The sequence below is a fragment of the Lampris incognitus genome, chromosome 17 (genome assembly GCF_029633865.1).
Source record: "Lampris incognitus isolate fLamInc1 chromosome 17, fLamInc1.hap2, whole genome shotgun sequence".
Lineage (NCBI taxonomy): Eukaryota > Metazoa > Chordata > Actinopteri > Lampriformes > Lampridae > Lampris > Lampris incognitus.
The window spans coordinates 35,912,950-35,932,510 of NC_079227.1; the positions used below are offsets into that span (position 1 = coordinate 35,912,950).

Here is a 19,561-nt window from a genome sequence, read left to right on the forward strand (position 1 = left end):
TGTGTGAGTGTGGGGTAGAATGTGTGAGTGTGGGGTAAAATGTGTGTGTGTGTGGTAGAATGTGTGTGTGTGGGGTAGAATGTGTGAGTGTGGGGTAAAATGTGTGTGTGTGTGGTAGAATGTGTGTGTGTGTGCGGTAGAATGTGTGTGTGTGGGGTAGAATGTGTGTGTGTGGGGTAAAATGTGTGTGTGTGTGTGGTAGAATGTGTGTGTGTGGGGTAGAATGTGTGTGTGTGTGCGGTAGAATGTGTGTGTGTGGGGTAGAATGTGTGTGTGTGGGGTAAAATGTGTGTGTGTGTGGTAGAATGTGTGTGTGTGTGGGGTAGAATGTGTGTGTGTGTGCGGTAGAATGTGTGTGTGTGGGGTAGAATGTGTGTGTGTGGGGTAGAATGTGTGTGTGTGGGGTAAAATGTGTGTGTGTGTGTGCGGTAGAATGTGTGTGTGTGTGCGGTAGAATGTGTGTGTGTGTGGAGTAGAATGTGTGTGTGTGTGTGGGGTAGAATGTGTGTGTGTGTGGGGTAGAATGTGTGTGTGTGTGTGGGGTAGAATGTGTGTGTGTGTGGGGTAGAATGTGTGTGTGTGTGGGGTAGAATGTGTGTGTGTGTGGAGTAGAATGTGTGTGTGTGTGTGTGGGGTAGAATGTGTGTGTGTGTGGGGTAGAATGTGTGTGTGTGTGTGTGGGGTAGAATGTGTGTGTGTGTGGTGTAGAATGTGTGTGTCTGTGGGGTAGAATGTGTGTGTGGGGTAGAATGTGTGTGTGTGTGTGTGTGGGGTAGAATGTGTGTGTGTGTGGGGTAGAATGTGTGTGTGTGTGGTGTAGAATGTGTGTGTCTGTGGGGTAGAATGTGCGTGTGGGGTAGAATGTGAAAGGAAGACGGAAAGGATTTCAATGTTGTGTAATACCCCATTTGACCTTTAGCCGGCCATTTTCTCAGAGAGAATTCAGCCTGACTGCTCCTTGCTCAGTTTGTATAAAGTTCTCAAACATGGGGGCGTCCGGGTGGCGTAGCGGTCTATTCCGTTGCCTACCAACACGGGGATCGCCGGTTCGAATCCCCGTGTTACCTCCGGCTTGGTTGTGTGTCCCTACAGACACAATTGGCCGTGTCTGCAGGTGGGAAGCCGGATGTGGGTGTGTGTCCTGGTCGCTGCACTAGCGCCTCCTCTGGTCGGCCGGGGCACCTGTTCAGGGGGGAGGGGGAACTGGGGGGAATAGCGTGATCCTCCCACGCGCTACATCCCCCTGGCGAAACTCCTCACTGCCAGGTGAAAAGAAGCGGCTGGTGACTCCACATGTATCGGAGGAGGCGTGTGGTAGTCTGCAGCCCTCCCCGGATCAGCAGAGGGGGGCGGAGCAGCGACCAGGACGGCTCAGAAAAGTGGGGTAATTGGACAGGTACAATTGGGGAGAAAAAGGAGGGGGGAACCCCCCCCCGAAAAAAATCTCAAACATTTAAAATGTTGCAACACTTTTTTGGGGGGGGGGTGACGGAGTATGGGTAAAAAATACTTTCCCCTCCTTCAACAATTGATGCTCCTCTGGGCAAGGCACTTACTTCTCCAGCTGTTTCAGTGCAGCTGCAGCTTCTCAGCTGGACACCAGGAGATGACAGCAGGTTGAGTGGGCAGCTGCCAGTGCGGGACTGTGTTTAAATGTGCGAGTGTGAAGCTGTGTGGCAGTAGAGACCCTAACCCTAACCCTGACCCTAACCCTAACCCTAGCCGGCTCTGCTGGGCACTTCCTAGATAAATGGAGGTTGACTTCAACAAATCAGCTGGTCCAGTGCCCTGTTTTCCTCTTGTCCTCCCACATGCTCGCTCTAACCTCTCTCTCTCTCTCTCTCTCTCTCTCTCCCCCCCTGACAGACAAGAGACCCACAGCTTCAGTTCTCACTGGATGGCTACTCCACTATCTTCTCTGTGTCTGCCGCTGGCATCAGAAGATACCTCACCCTGCTGCAGCCACTGGACAGGGAAACACGAGACTCGTACACATTCACGGTACAGTGAACACAGTTGACTCGACAGAATAGGCACCCTTCAGTTTCTACCCTTTCTGCCCAGTTCAGACACCTCCCCTTAACTACCTCCACACATGGTCAAATCCTTGGGTTGGTTCTTTGAGTTAGCCACACTGCTACCCCTCCCGCCCCCCCACTGAATAAAGCAGCTCAGAACCAACCAGCTTCTGCAGGAAACCAGCAGACCTAAGGAACTTCTCTGTATTATTAAAATAATCTTTCACTTTTACTGACTTTCCAAAAGATTCATCCAACAAACCATTCATGTGCTCCAGAGAATACAGATCTGTGCTGCGGGGTGACGTTTCTCCTACGGACACACCGTCAGACTCCGAATCATAGTCCATATCCTCTGCCTCACCTGTTACTTGGCTGCCGGGAATCTCCTCTACACTCACATTGTTCCCTCCAGTAGGCCTACCTCCACCCTTCACACTCTGTCCCTCTTCACTGAACGCACCCTCAGTCTCTGCCGAGCTGCTGGATGCAGCCGCCGTTCAGCCTCGAGAACCCTGAGAACTGGTGGAGCCTTGACCATGTACAAGCCATTACCGTGTTTAACTTTGAAGGAAACCTGCAAACTCTGCGTCGGAGAGTCCCAACGCATAAACACCTGCCTCCTGAGTGGCTGCACATCTCGCAGCTTCGGCTCTTTACATCCGAGACTGATGGTTATGAAAGCACTGGCAAACCTGCCAAAACCTCCACAGCTCATTTTCCAATAGCTCGCCAGAGACAAATGGCAGAACACCCGACAGACACCCTGATTCTAGTAGAGGGAACTGACAATGGGGAAACAACACTATAGATGTTGATAGCTACACCCCTCTCAATCGTCTCACTGACATGACGCTCCTCCTTCAAAAACACCACCACAGCCTTGGAAACCTCCTCCATCATCACGCTGGGCTCCAGATCCCATGACAGATGGATGGAGGTGGCGTCTCGGAGGACGCCGTTCCTCCCAAAAGCTTACCCCATGATGCGCACGAAAGAGTAAGAATACAGGGGAAAATCGGAAAACAAAAGACAGAAAACAAATCAGAACTCTGCCACTCACTCGTCCACCACCCTCGTTCACACTCACACACCCAACCTCCCTGCATGCAGTGCAGAGGGCGAGCGAGAGAGAGAGAGAGAAGCTGAGGAGGAACGAGCAGGGAGTCTCATCATGGAGCACGTCCGGTATAAGCTCCATTGAGGGAGCTCTTAACTAAAAAGCCACAACACATGTCTGGCACTCAGCTTTTCCATTTTAACATGAGTTCATAGATTTAAAAAAATCCTTTTCAGGGTAAAAAATAGCTCCCCATGAATGTTAGTTATGACGTTTTTTTAAATACACTCTTCACTGTAGACCAATACAGCCTAAGCCTTCCCTTCACGGGTCCAAAAACGCACTTAATACTTCATATATATATATATATACATCAAGATGGGTTTGTTGGACACAGGTGTATCCTGTCGACCAGTGGAGTGAGATGCACAGTCAGAGTCCCATCGATGTGGACGCACAAGTCCAATCAATAGGGATCACCGAACTCACTACCAAATTCCCTCTGCAGACACAACTGACCATTTTGGGGGATTGTTCTATAACTGTGCCTCCATAAGCCGCTGGTGCTACCCAGCCGGGTTCTCCATTACATCCCTACAGTCATGATTTACTTTATCACCACAACAACACAGTGGGATAGACTGAGACATCTCTAGTTAGCTTCCCTTTGGAGAGGTCTGTCCCTTCAGCAGCATGGTGGCGCAGTGGCTGGCGCATGCAAGTAAAGGCCGGATTAACACCATCACAAATGCAAAACTGAAAACAGATGAACAAAATATAGAAAACGAAAATGGAGCCGCAGTGACAAAGCGGAAACGCCAAAAACAAAAGGGTAACGCAAACTGCACCTATAAATCCTGCAGCCTGCTGCAGAGAACGTGCAGCAGAAAATCAAAAGTAAATACGGTTTTAATGAGAGCTTTGCTAACTTGTGTACAGAGTGTGTTTAAGCATGTGCAGTAGGGCCCCTAGTTAGATGGCTGAGTTCGGTTAAGCTAGTTTTGGCGAGCAGTCCAGGAGTTCACCTTGCCGTTGCCTCAGTGGGGGAGTAAAGGTAAAAAATAAATAAAAACAAGACTTATCCAGAGCACTCTCTAATTCCCCCTCTCTTTCTGTTTCCTTTTGATATTTTCTTGTTTTCCATCCCACTCCCACCCTCATCTCTTCTCTCGCCGTCCCTCTCTTTCATTCTCCTTGTTTCCCCCCCCCCCCTCTCATTCTTTATCTCATTCAAGTAAAGTCCAGTTCAGCAGGGTCCCTGTTCTTTGGGACACGGGGATCTGAAGCAGAGCTAAAGTGGAAGATATGCTTCCCTTTGTCTGTTCATTAGCGGTACAGCCAGACTGTTTGCCCCGCAGGGCGGAGATCTACTGTTTCACAAAAACAGCAATTCTTAATGTGTACCCACCCCAGCCATCTGTGTGTGTGTGTCTGTGTCTCTGTGTGTGTTCTCCACCATCCGGCCGTACTGCAGTTGAGAGAGGCTGTCTGGCGTATTGATTGAAAGGCAGAGGAGCGCTGTAATCACAGTGAGAGCCCCGCTAAAGATATTAAACTAAGGGAAGATGGGTGAGAGGGAGCGATCACGGCATCGGAGATATCATTATAATTCTAAGGAATAAATCAACCTCTTGGCAAATAAGCTCAGGGAGAAGATTAGAAGAATATCTACTTTTTTATGCACTTATATGTGGTTTGGCTGGTGCTTATAAGTGCATCATGTAAGTTAAGTGGAAACCCCATTAGATATTGGAGAGTTTTATATCAATGTTCTTGTCGCAGAACAAGATTCATTTGCAGCCCCAAAAAAAGCAGAAGAGCAACAAAAATGTCTTTTTTTTTTAAAGAAGGCCAATTTATGAGAAGCTACAGAGTGACAAAAAATAATAAAGGGGTGAGCATCTGTCATAACTCTTAACCTAAGGCAAGGTAAAAGGTAAGGCACATTTATTTGTATAGCACATTTCAACATCGAAGCAATTGAAAGTGCTTTACATAAAAAAATAAAAGGCATTAATAAACGCAACATAAGGCAATAAAAAGACATTTAAAAACAAATAAAAAGATAAAGTAAAAGTTACAGTGCAGTGTAAGATGATAATCAAAAGCTTCAAATTTTATTCAATCGTAGGCAGCGACAAACTGGGAAGTCTTCAGCCCCAACTTAAACGAACTGAGAGTTGCAGAAGACCTGCAATTTTCTGGGCGTTTGTTCCAGTTATGTGGTGCATAAAAACTGAAAGCTGCCTGTCCATGTTCAGTTTTGACTTTGGGGACAGAAAGCAGAGCTGTCCAAGATGATCTGAGAGGTCTGGATAGTTTATAGTGTAGCAGAAAATCAGGAATGTATTTTGGCCCTAAGCCATTCAGTGCTTTATAAACGAAGAGCAGAGTTTTAAAATCAATTCTTTGACGGACAGGAAGCCAGTGTAACGACCTCAGAACTGGAGTGATGTGATCCACTTTTGTGGTCTTAGTACAGCCTTGAGCAGCAGGGTTCTGAATCAGCTGCAGCTGTTTGATTGATTTTTTTTTAAAGAGAGACCTGTATAGCCACCATTAACAGTAGTCGAGTCGACTGAAGATAAATGCATGGACAAGTTTTTTCAATTCCCGCTGAGACATAAATCTTTTCATTCTTGATATATTCTCCAGTTGATAGTAGGCTGTCTTTGTAATTGTCTTAATGTGGCTTTATAAATTCAGGCCTGAGTCCATGACTACACCAAGGTAAGGCTCAGTTTGTGGTTTTGAACATTACCGATTGTAGCTGAGTGCTGACTTTTAATCGTTCTTCCTTGGCTCCAAAGAAAATTACTTTTGTAATTAGTTTTGTGTTTGTTTAATTTAAGAAAATTCCAGGACATCCAATCATTAATTTGTTCAATGCACTACTCAGTCCTTGTATGGGATTATAGTCCCCTGGTGATATGTTTATGTAAATCTGCGTGTTGTCTGCATATTATGGGAACATTTTGTTGTTTTCCTTAATCTGGACCTAGTGGGAGCATATAGATGTTAAAGAGAAGTGGCCCCAGAATGGAACCTTGGGGAACTCCACAGGTCATTTTTGTGCACTCAGCTTTTTAATTACCTATAGAGAGAAAGTAGTCCCTGTCCTTTAAGTAGGATTCAGACCAGTTTATCGCTGTGCCAGAGAGTCCCACGCAGTTTTCCAATCGGTCAAGTAGTAGGTCATAGTCGACTGTGTCAAATGCACCACTGAGATCCAATAATACCAGGACTGAGATTCTGCCACTGTCTGTGTTTAAGTGGATGTCATTAAAAACCTTAACGAGCACAGTCTCAGTGCTGTGGTGTGGTTGAAATCCTGACTGGAAGACATCAAGACTGTTGTTTAGTGCCAAAAAGTTGTTCAGCTGTTGGAAAACAGCTTTTTCAATTATTTTACTTAGAAATGTGAGATTTGATATGGGCCTGTATTGTTCGTTAGTGAAGTGTCTGTTGTGGTTCAGCCCCCTGCTCGGGCCTCTGGCTCCACCGTGAGGTCACGAAGCACATCTCCATCATCTGTCTCTGAAACACCAGGCATGTCTGTGCACGCTCATAGAGCGTCACATAGACACCATCAACAACGCACCTGTCTACAATCTAAAACCACCACACCTGCTAGTGATCAGCTCATCACCAAGCTACAAGACCCCAGCCACCCCATTGTGGTGTTGTTGCCAGAATGTGCCTAATCGATAGTCGAATCCCTCGAGCTCTGCCCTCTCCCACAGACCCTAACCTGTCACTTGGAACTCCCAACTTGTGGATTTGGACCTCTCAAAGACTCACTCTCTCTCTTGAATCACGGACCACGGACACCTTTGCCTGCACGCATATTTCATACATTGGACACGCCATTTACGTACTGTACCACACGTAGAGTAAATACTTACACATAGCCTAGACATACAACCCGCTGGTCATCACACATAGTTTAGACACGTCCCACAAATAAGACAAACACGCACCATACACATTCACTTTATTCTTGTGTTTTCCTTGTTTAATTGTGTTAATAAATCCGCCCTCCCGGTGGCTGGTTGATCAGATTTGTAATTCTAAAATTGAATCTGTAATTTTAGAATTAAAAATCTGATCTGAGAGCATAACCTGGTTTATGCTCTCAGATTACCGATTATCGGTAATTGGGCGCAATGGTGGCACAGTTCTAAAAGGGTTGGATTAGATGGAATATACTGTCAGTAGCCATGGTGGGGCTATCTTAAATTATGGCCAATCAAATCAATTCCTCTCATTCCCTTTAAAAGCAGCACACTCTGTCATGGCAAACTACCAGTGTCATAATGGACGGCGGAAGTCCAGACCAGCTAAGGTAGAAAAGCATCTCCCAGGAGGAAACTGATGTCCTTGTTTGTGTTTTATAAACCTGGATTATGTTGTCTTCAACTTTCACTGATTAAGGTCACTATTTGCTGTTTTTTCAGGTCTATCTTACTTGTAATATTCACTAAAGAGGATTACTGTTTTCTGTTATTTCTGGTCTCTCCTATTGTAGTCCCAGCTTTCTTCAAATTGATTGTCAAGTTGTCAAGTAGTTTCCTGACATTCAGTTGACATTATTCATTATTTAATTTGTCAATGGGAATTGTCCCCCCTAAGTGAATGTCCTTACTCCCTGAATAGGATCACTGTTGGCTGTTATTTCAGGTCTCTCCTATTGTAATGTACAACTATCTTCAACTTGCTTCTATCAAGTTGTCAAGTTGTTTCCTGACATTCAATTTACATTATTTCATTTGTCAGTGGGTTGTGACCCCCTAAGTGACTATCACTACCTTCAGAAGTCTTTCCGTCAGATGTCTTTAGAAGCCTCAGTCTAGTTAATATATCCCAGTGCCTCAAATGTTGCTTTATCCACATTAATTCCTCACATTCCATGACCAGAAATGAAAACAATCTCCACAAAGAAAAGCCAGTGTGGTTCCCAAGAGCAGCGGGACTCGTTATGTTTCAGCCTCAATGCCATGGACAGACAGTCTCTTCTCTTCAAAGGGATGAAATCCGAAACTCAGTGAAAGCCGTGGTCATTTTTTACAAGTCTAGCCTGTGGAGAAGAAGCAAAAAGTAACAAAAATGTAGGAAAACTTGGAAAGTCAAAGAGCAAGGCGAAGAGCAAGAGCAAAAGCTGCACTGTACTGTGGGCGGGATCCAGCCCATTTAAAGGGCTCTAGTTTCCGGGTCATAGCACAGTCGAAGGCGATGGCACTAGTTCACGACACAAGTCAATCTAAGGTGTTGCCAGTACTTTTTTGCATGAATTAAGTACTCTGATTCTGATTTCACGACATGCTGCGCTGGTGGTAATTGGGTGCAACGGAGGCACAGTTGTAAAAGGGGTTGATTAGAAGGAATGCATTGTCAGTAGTCATGGTGGGGGCTATCTTAAATTATGGCCAATCAAATCAGTTCCGCTCATTCCCTTTAAAAGCAGCGCACAGTTTGTCATGGTGAACTGCCAATTTCGTAATGGACGGCGGAAGTCCAGACTGGCTAAGGCAGAAAAGTTTCTCCCAGGAGGAAACTGATGTCCTTGTTCAGGAGGTGCGTAGTCAGGAGGTGTAGAGTTGCCAAGTGTGCATACAACAGACATTAATACCAATGGCAACGTGATATGAGACCTCACGCAAACATGCTTATTTGACAGGCTACCGTGTGACGTGTCTTCGTTCTCACCAGCGTCTTTCGCTCTTGCCTGTGCGTTCTATGAACACAGCAGGAGACCTTAAATGGTCGTGTTCACGGCTTAATTAGCCTCGGCAATCAGTTTGTTCTTTCAGGTTGAACGAGGTTAATTGAACTATTGAAATCCCCATCACCGTGTCGTTTTTCACGCATAATGACGCACACTGACTGTTTTATGTTGGAAGACAACCACACACGTGCAGATATTTTGTTTTGTGATTAAAAAGGTTTAGGACAGCAGTCATTAGTCCGACATAACATGCACAAAAATAGTGTTTGGGATTTTGGATGTCTACGTGTAGTGCACCTTTGCCTACTACTACTACTACTTTCGGCTACTCCCGTTAGGGGGCGCCACAGCGGATCATCCGTTTCCATTTCTTCCTGTCTTCTGCGTCTTCCTCTGTCACACCAGCCACCTGCATGTCTTCCCTCACCACATCCATAAACCTCCTCTTTGGCCTTCCTCTTCTCCTCTTTCCTGGCAGCTCCATATTCAGTATCCTTCTCCCAGTATATCCAGCATCTCTCCTCCACACATGTCCAAGCCATCTCAATCTTGCCTCTCTTGCTTTGTCTCCAAACCGTCCAACCTGAGCGGTCCCTCTGATATACTCGCTCCTAATCCTGTCCTTCTTCGTTACTCCCAGTGAAAATCTTATCATTTTCAACTCTGCCTCCTCCAGCTCCGCCTCCTGTCTTTTCATCAGTGCCACTGTCTCCAAACCATATAACATAGCTGGTCTCACAACCATCTTGTAAACCTTCCCTTAAACTCTTGCTGGTACCCTTCTGTTGCAAATCACTCCTGACGCACTTCTCCACCCACTCCAACCTGCCTGCACTCTCTTCTTCACCTCTCTACTGCACTCCCCGTTACTTTGGACAGTTGACCCCAAGTATTTAAACTCAAATGCCTTTGTCACCTCCACTCCTTGCATCCTCACCATTCCACTGTCCTCCCTCTCATTCACGCATAGGTATTCCGTCTTGCTCCTACTGACTTTCATTCCTCTTCTCTCCAGTGCATACCTCCACCTCTCCAGGCTCTCCTCCACCTGTACCCTACTCTCGCTACAGATCGCAACGTCATCCGTCAACATCATCGTCCATGGAGACTCCTACCTGATCTTGTCCGTCAACCTGTCCATCACCATTGCAAACAAGAAAGGGCTCAGAGCCGATCCTTGATGTAATCCCACCTCCACCTTGAACCCATCTGTCATTCCAACCACACACCTCACCACTGTCACACTGCCCTCATACATATCCTGCACCACTCCTACATACTTCTCTGCCACTCCCGACTTCCTCATACAATATCACACCTCCTCTCTCGGCACCCTGTCATATGCTTTCTCTAAATCTACCAAGACACAATGCAACTCTTTCTGGCCTTCTCTATACTTCTCAATCAACATTCTCAAAGCAAACATCGCATCTGTGGTGCTCTTTCATGGCATGAAACCATACTGCTGCTCGCTGATCATGACCTCTCCTCTTAATCTAGCTTCTATTACTCTTTCCCATATCTTCATGCTGTGGCTGATCAACTTTATACCTCTGTAGTTGCTACAGTTCTGCACATCGCCCTTGTTCTTGAAAATCGGTACCAGTATGCTTCTTCTCCACTCCTCAGGCATCCTCTCACTTTCCAAGATTGTGTTAAACAATCTAGTTAAAAACTCCACTGCCATCTCTCCTAAACATCTCCATGCCTCCACAGGTATGTCATCAGGACCAACTGCCTTTCCACTCTTCATCCTCTTCATAGCTGCCCTCACTTCCTCCTTGCTAATCCATTGAACTTCCTGATTCACTATCTCTACATCATCCAACCTTCTCTCTCTCTCATTTTCTTCATACTTCAACATTGTTTTATTGTTTTTTTGTAACTGCTTATCAACTGGCTCTCGATCTCAAACGTCTCACTTGAAAAGTGAACTGTGTTAACACTCCCCTTCACAGGCACACAGGGCAGTGCATTCAAGCACTGCCTTTTTGCACTTGCAGCGCTTCACACGGCCATTCTTGCACCTGCATGATACCAGTTCATGGCAGGTGTGGGAGGCCTCGGGTAGATCTGTCCAATATGGCTCCAACATTCCTTCCTGGTTCCTGGTCCAGCCCCCAGTTGTCTGGTGAAGGCAACTCTGGTGCAGGTAACAGCATCTGGCCCCACACATATCCTCCCTGATAGACGGCCCTCTTCACATGTTGCTCCAGGGCTGCCTTTGGTGGTGGTATCAGCTGAGCGTTGTTCTTCTTGGCAAACATATTCTCTCGTGCTTTATTGATGTCCATGCACTTGCTCGTCCTGTCATGCAGGAGCATGACACATCTTTCTGTGCTCCTCACGACCTCTTCTGGTATGTCAGCTGGTGCAGAGAACAGCGTCAGGAGAGCATCTGTCAGGTCTGGCAAAACGGTCCATACTGCCCAAGCAGTTTTCTTACCGTGTCCGGCAAAACTGGGCACAGTGTCACACCCAGTGAGAGCATGAAACACTGGTAGCGTTTATCACGGGAATCATGTTTTGAAATGTGCATAATGTCTCAGAAGTGACTGGCAACTTAGCTTTTTCAACATCCATTGGTGACATCCGATATGTGAAATGGCATATCTCTGGTTCTGTTTGGACCAGAACAATGATATTGGTATCTCTGGAAAGGCAACATTCCCCTCTGTCTTGTCATGATGGCTGATATGAAATGTAGGGAGGCCACAGCCCCGCTAAAAGCGATCTAATAACGTCCATGCCTGCCATGGCCACTACAGGGTTAATTTTCAGTGGCTCCATACCCAAATTTCTTCTAAATATATTACATATGTACCAAGTTTGACGCTTTTATCACAAAATGTGCAATCCTTATGAATATTAGAGCTAAGCTGCCCCACTAAGAGGCAAGTCTGGCATGAACACTTACTCTGTAATATTATAATGACGTAACCACATGTACATTTATATCTTCGTTCCAACCCTCACCCATGGTCATGAGCTTTGGGTAGTGACTGAAAGGGTGAGATCGTGGATACAAGCGGCTGAAATGGGTTTCCTCCGTAGGGAGTCTGGGCTCAGCCTTAGAGATAGGGTGAGGAGCTCAGACATCCGGAGGGAGCTCGGAGTAGAGCCGCTGCTCCTTCGAGTCAAAAGGAGCCAGTTGAGGTGGTTCGGGCATCTGATCAGGATGCCTCCTGGGCGCCTTCCTTTGGAGGTTTTCCAGGCACGTCCAACTGGGAGGAGACCCCGGGGTAGACCCAGAACTTGCTGGAGGGACTACATGTCCGATCTGGCCTGGGAACGCCTTGGGATCCCCAAGGAGGAGCTGGAGGGCGTTGCTGGGGAGAGGGACTTCTGGAGTGCCCTACTTAGCTTGCTGCCACCGTGACCCCACCCCGGAGAAGCGGCTGAAGCTTAATGAATGAATGAACATTTATATCAAAATGTCCAGATTCAGTTATTAAAATAATAATAATAATAGATTTTAAAAGCAAACAAGTAAGGACCTGGATGCACATCACATAACTAATCAGGAACCAGGGAACGTTTGTCATTTCACTTCATGCACCTGAAATGAACCATCATTTCCCCCAGCCCACAGCAGTGCAGCACGAAGACAAAAACACATATCCAAACTACAAAAACACATATATCCAACATATGGGGGGGGGAAATTCACTGTCCAAGAGCACAAACGCCAAGATGACTGTTGGAACTGCTGGTCTGTTGGGGCTAGCAGTTAGCTTAACCTGCCCCGCTTCCGCGTCCTGTCGCACTGCCCTCGGTGTGTCCTCCTCGGGCGCAGCTCCAGTTAGGGCCGTGGTCCCCCAGCCCACAGGACACAGCAGACCAGGCTCCCTCAGCTGATCCAGCGCCAGCTCTCCCAGCCATCAAATGAAAACACAAACGTAGACGCAGACGTGTACTGGGTGAGGCCTCTGCAAGCGTGAATTCGCGCCTCCACCTTCCCACGCCGGAAGCGGATAATGTGGTGCATTTCCCATTGAACCCCTATCAAAAAGTCTGAGGTACTACAATGTTGGGAGTAAAAACACCAGCAGCACCTGCATTTGATACTTTGTGCACTGGCACACCATATATTCCACGGCCAGCTTTACAGTCTGCTACTGACATCTGGACGTGGACTGGGTGACTACTGCAGAGTCTTCATCATCAGACCAGAATTAGCTGCTCAGGGTGCACTCGTGACCTCTTTAAGTTATTTCATCTTAAAACAGGTCGAATGGATCTAAAGATCTCACAAGAAATACTTGACGAATACTTTTGTCCTTTTCTGCCGGCTTCAGAATCGAGCAAATGTTGTACTGGTGTTTGGTCTGCAGCCAGCCTGCCTGGGCCTGGTTCATCACCTCCTGATCTGGAACCACCCTGCCTGGTGCAGCGCCTCCTGCCGTGTTAGACCAGTCAAAACAAAAGCACTCATGTCACATTTTCACAGCATTTCTACCCATTAAACAATGCAGTGATTTATAAAAACCTCTGCCCCCCTCCCCCCCAGGTCGAAGCATCCGATGGGGTGCAGCAGAGTGCCCCGGTTACCGTGACGATAACAGTGTTGGATGCTAACGACAACACCCCATCCTTTGGGAACGTCTCTTACAGCGTCGACCTGTATACTGATATGATGCCCGGAGAAACTGTGTTACAGGTACACACACACACACACACACACACACACACACACACACACACACACACACACACACACAGACACACACTCAGCCTACGCTTGAAACTGTCATTGTGTTTCTGTTTGTGTGATTTTTGTATGTGCTTTTGTTTCTGTGTTGTGGTCACATCACTTGTTGATAACATTGCTGTTGGAATCCCCATGTGCATGTTTGTGTGTGTTTGTGTGTGTGTGTGTGTGTGTGTGTGTGTGTGTGTGTGTGTGTGTGTGTTTCTATACAGTTGTCAGCAGTAGATGACGATGCAGGTCCCAATGGCCAAGTGACCTATCGGATTTTGGCAGGTGACCAGGGACACTTCCTCATTAACAACAAGTAAATATGCCTCCTATTAAAACACCCTTCAGTTTGATGATCATTATTTTAGGCAGTTCGTCTTGTTTGAAAAAGCAGCTCAGCACTGCGGTCCTCTTAGTTGGGATGTGTAAAGCAGTGGCCATTATCGTGTCCCTGCCTAATGGCAAAAGAGTACTTAGATGGAGACAGTGGTGATTTAGAGGTCCAGTTGTTAGATGGAGACAGTGGTGATGTAGAGGTCCAGGTGTTAGATGGAGACAGCAGAGATGTAGCAGTCCAGGTGTTAGATGGAGACAGTGGTGATGTAGAGGTCCAGGTGTTAAATGGAGACAGTGGAGATGTAGCGGTCCAGGTGTTAGATGGAGACAGTGGAGATGTAGCAGTCCAGGTGTTAGATGGAGAATCAGAGATGTAGCAGTCCAGGTGTTAGATGGAGACAGTGTAGATGTAGAGGTCCATATGTTAGATGGTGATAGTAGAGATGTAGAGGTCCAGGTGTTAGATGGGGACAGTGGAGATATAAAGGTCCAGTTGTTAGCTGGAGACAGAAGAGATGTAGCAGTCCAGGTGTTACATGGAGACAGTGGAGATGTAGAGGTCCAGGTGTTAGATGGAGACAGTGGAGATATAGAGGTCCAGGTGTTAGATGGAGACAGCAGAGATGTAGCACTCCATGTGTTAGATGGAGACACTGGAGATGTAGAGGTCCAGGTGTTAGATGGGGACAGTGGAGATATAGAGGTCCAGGTGTTAGATGGAGACAGTGGAGATGTAGAGGTCCAGGTGTTAGATGGAGACAGCAGAGATGTAGAGGTCCAGGTGTTAGATGGAGACAGAGGAGATGTAGAGGTCCAGGTGTTTGACGGAGACAGTGGAGATGTAGCGGTCCAGATGTTAGATGGCGATAGTGTAGGTGTAGAGGTCCAGATGATAGATGGAGACAGTAGTTATGTAGTGGTCCAGGTGTTAGACAGATACATTGGAGATGTCGAGATGCTGTCTCCATTATTAAGCAGGGGAAGAAATGGCTGTGGTAGTAGAGGAGTGGTAAGTGTTGTACTATGGACTTCAGTGTCAGCTAATCGTAGCTCTGTTCACAGCAGCGGCAGCATCACTGTGGCGGCGGGAGTCGAGCTCATGGTGGGACGGAGCTATGCTCTGACTGTGGAGGCCATGGACAATGGACCTGAACCCCATAGAAGGTAACAGGTGTCAGGGCACTGACGATGTGGAAGGGGTCGTTGGGTTGAGAGGGATGTTATACGTGTCATATCCTGCCTTTTGATTTTGTTTTTTTTATTCCCTCCATACATGTGCCTTTTTCCTGTGATGCTTTTTTCAGTTTCAGCAACACAGTCAATCATGGCTTTATACTAGTGCAAGAGGAGGAAGTTGTGTGTGTGTGTGTGTGTGTGTGTGTGTGTGTGTGTGTGTGTGTGTGTCTGTGTGTGTCTGTGTGTGTGCTGAGGGGGTATTGAGACAGAAAAAGGGGAGTTAGGGATAAGAGAAGGGGAGAATCAGGAACACTTCATTTGTCATTTCATAAATCAAATCAATTTTATTTGTGTAGCCCAATATCACAAATTACAAATTTGCCTCAGTGGGCTTAACAGCAACACAACATCCTGCCCTTAGACCCTCTCATCGGATAAGGAAGAACTGCCTAAAAAAAAACCTTTAACAGGGAGAAAAAATAGGAAGAAACCTCAGGGAGAGCAACAGAGGAGAGATCTTTGTCCCAAGACAGACAACGTGCAATAGATGTTGTGTTTATGCAATTTGCACAACACAACACTGAAAGAGGATAACACAATTATAATGGACTTATAAAATGTATGAAGAATATGATGCGCAGGATGCCAAGCAGTGTCCAGATGCAAGTGGAACAGTCCAGGACCCAAGGCACGCGACCAGCATCACCATGTAAAAAAAAAATTACATGGATTTCTAAAAAGAAAATGTGATGAGGGGAATGGCAGACAGCGTCCAAGTGGCGACCACCATCACCACGGAGACCTGGGAGGAGAACCAACTGCATGTGCACATAAGGGAGACTCGCTTGACACCATTCACACACAGAAAAAGAGAAAGGAGAAGACTTCATTCAGAGAGAGAGAAAAGATGTGCGAGAAGAGAACAGTTTGCAATAGTCATTAGTCATAGTCAATTAAGTCATCAATTAGTCATAATCTATACTCTATAATCTTGTCGGCAGAAGAGTGGTTGGTAAATTCATTGAGACAGAAAACCAACCTGCCATGCAGTACAGGTTGTGAAGCACTCAGCTTAAAGGCAACTAATTGTAAGCTAAGGCAGAAAGATGAGTTTTAAGGGCGGATTTAAAGAACTGAACAGACTCTGATTGTCTGATGGCAGCAGGCAGGTTATTCCACAAGAACGGAGCCCGGTAGGAAAAGGCCCTGCTGCCACCAGCTGACTTCTTTTTTTAGCTTTGGGTACACACAGGAGCCCTGTATTTTGAGAGCGAAGAGCTCGAGATGGAATGTAGGTTTAAGGAGATCAGACAGGTGTGATGGGGCAAGCCCATTTAGGATTTTATAAGTCAGCAGAAGCACCTTGTTTTCTGATCTAACATGGATAGGAAGCCAATGAAGGGAGGCAAGAATTGGTGTAATATGATCAAATTTCCTAGATTTACTTAGGATTCTAGCAGCAGCAGCATTCTGAACCATCTGAAGACTTTTAGTACTAGCATGTGGCAGAACTGAGAACAGAACATTACAGTAATCAAGTCTGGATGAAACAAATGCATGTATTAGAGTCTCTTTGACAGCCATGGAGAGAAAATACAGAATTTTAGCTATGTTACGTAAGTGAAAAAAGGCAGTCTTGGTGATTTCTTTAATGTGCTTATCAAAGGAAAGGCTGGGATCAAACGTAACACCAAGATTTTTGGCTGCCACACTTTGTAAAACCACAGAGTTGTCAATTGTTATTGTTACTTGATCAAATTGGTGTCTGTGTCTAGCAGGGCCAGCGACTAGCATCTCGGTTTTATCTTAATTTAAAAGCAGAAAGTTAAGTGACATCCAGTTTTTCACAGTAGCCAAGCAGGCCTCTAAGTTAGTGATTTGAGTATGATCATCAGCCCTTATAGGCACATACAGCTGAGTATCATCAGCATAGCAATGGAAATGTATTCCATAACTGTGTATAATTTGGCCAAGAGGTGCAATGTAAAGAGAGAAAAGTAGAGGACCAAGAACTGAGCCCGGGGGCACACTGTATTTAACGTCAGAAAATGTTGATATATTATTACTATAGCAGACACAATGTGTTCTTCCAGATAAGTAGGACTTAAGCCAAGAGAGAGCTACGCCAGAGACACCAAAATTACAATTTAATCTATCTAATAGTGTACAGTGAAGTGATCAATGGTGTCAAAGGCTGCACTGAGTTCCAGTAGTAGAAGCACAGAAGTGGAATCAGAGTCCATAGTCAGTAAAAGATCGTTCACCACTCTGGTTAGAGCAGTTTCAGTGGAGTGACAGGGCCTGAAAGCCGATTGAAAAGGTTCATATAGATGGTTTTCTTTTTTATGGGTCGAAAGTTGTTGATACACAACTCTCTCTAGTACTTTAGAAAAGAATGGAAGATAAGAGACTGGTCGATAGTTTTTAAGAGACCCTGGATCAAGGTGTTTTTTTTAAGTAGAGGTTTAACCACAGCTGTCTTTAAAACTGCTGGGAACAATGTCAGTAGTAAGTCATAAATTAACAATGTCTAGCATTGTAGGTCCAAGAAAAGGCCAGAGGTCTTTAAAAAGTTTTGCTGGTAAGGGGTCAAGTAGGCAAGCAGTTGGTTTCGAAGCTGACACGAACTTAGTCAAAATATCAAGAGAGATGGTCTCAAAAGCTGTAATACCTGGGACTGTCAGTGACTCATTGTATAGATGTGAATTTGGTAAGACAGGATCTGCAGGAGTAGATGGAGTTGAAGAACTAATTTTGTTTAAGATCTCATCAACCTTATTGCAGAAAAAATCTAGAAATTCATGGGCTGTGAATGGTGAGCAGCTAATAGACGACTGCTTTGTAGTAAGTTTAGATACAGTGTCAAAGAGAAATCTGGGGTTGTGTTTATTAATATTTATTAAGTGAGAGAGATACGATGTTTTTGCAGTAGCTAAAGCACGCTTGTATTTCAATAAACACTCGTGCCACGATAGGTAAAAAACTTCCAATTTTGATTTTCGCCATTTACGTTCCAGTCTCCTGCAGGCCTGCTTAAGAGCACGTGTCTCATCATTAAACCAGGGTGTAGGCCTCTTTAGTCACCTAGCTCTGGTAGCGAGAGGTGCAACTGAATCGAGGAGACTAGAGAGGGCCACCTTTAAGTCACTAGTGAAATTTTCAACAGAGTCAGTTACCACAGTGAAAGGAGCCAAGACTTCAGGCAGCTGCTGGCCAAATGCAGCTACAGTGGAGGGACCAGGGTGGCGAGTGGCCATTACATCTGTGCTGACATTGACAGGACAGGCCAATAATGCTTCAAATTTGATGAGAAAATGATCTGACACAGCAGATGTGGCTGGCAAGACATTCAGATCAGAAACAGATATCCCTTTAGATAAAACCAAATCAAGGGTGTTACCACTGCAATGAGTCAACTCTTGAACAAACTGAGCAAACCCAAAAGTATCAACAAGCACCAGAAAGGCTTTACTTAGAGGATCAGCAGCCTTATTCAGATGGATATTGAAATCGCCAAGAATTAGAACCTCATCAGAGTGAGTAACAAGGCCTGAGACAAACTCTGCAAATTCTTCAAGAAATAATGAGTAACAGCCAGGAGGCCGATAGAGTATCACAATTTGGACTGAGCTGAATCTATTTATGGCTGAGGGAGATGGACCAAGAACAACAGCCTCAAAAGACTGGAATTTAGATTCTAGCCTAGAAGTCAGATTGAAAATAGATTTATATATCAAGGCAACACCCCCACCTTGTTTATTTGCCCGAGCTACATGGGCATAAGTCTAATCAGGTGGGGAAGCTTCATTTAAGGGAAGGAAAACATTTGGTTTCAGCCATGTTTCACATAGCCCAATCATATCGAAACTATGTTCAAGAATCAGGTCATTTATTAGTAAGGCTTTGGTAGACAGTGATCTGATATGTATGAAACCAAATTTAAACATCTTGTGGAAGTGATCAGTAGGAGGCAGAACTTTAGCGCTACCAAAAGGTGAAATATTAATCGGAATTAGACACCTTGTTGAGAGTTTTGGCAACTAACGCTTTGGACGATATGTGGTCACATTCTTGATAACATTAGCTGTTTGGTTCTGTAGATTATTAGGTACTCATTAGGTAATCATTCCTACCACTACCAGTGGTAGGAATGATTACTAGATTATTGTGATTCACACATTTAGGGGAGGAGAGCTTGGGAGCAATACAGCAGGGTAGGGAGACAGTCTCAGTGTTATAGACCAAGCTATCAGGCTGATAATCTACACTATGAGAAATAACCTGACTAATCATAATTAAACTACTTGACTCCACATCTGCACTAGATTTAAACCTAGCAGGCTGTCTAATCACCTGCATGTCATGTGCTTCCGTACATGACATGAAACGACATATGTCTCCCCCAGCCCACAGCAGCGCAACACAAACACAAAAACACCCATCCATCCATCCATTATCCAAACCGCTTATCCTGCTCTCAGGGTCGCGGGGATGCTGGCGCCTATCCCAGCAGCCATTGGGCAGCAGGCGGGGAGACACCCTGGACA

At 45.6% G+C, this 19,561-nt stretch overlaps 1 protein-coding gene across 1 annotated transcript in view; it reads left to right on the forward strand.

The window, feature by feature from the left end:
• Positions 1-19,561, forward strand: part of LOC130127199 (protocadherin-15-like) — a 409,304-nt gene that overhangs the window by 184,221 nt on the left and 205,522 nt on the right. The window contains 4 exon segments of the mRNA XM_056296769.1: positions 1,867-2,001; positions 13,314-13,463; positions 13,727-13,818; positions 14,901-15,002. Of these exon segments, the coding sequence (XP_056152744.1) occupies positions 1,867-2,001; positions 13,314-13,463; positions 13,727-13,818; positions 14,901-15,002 (479 nt within the window).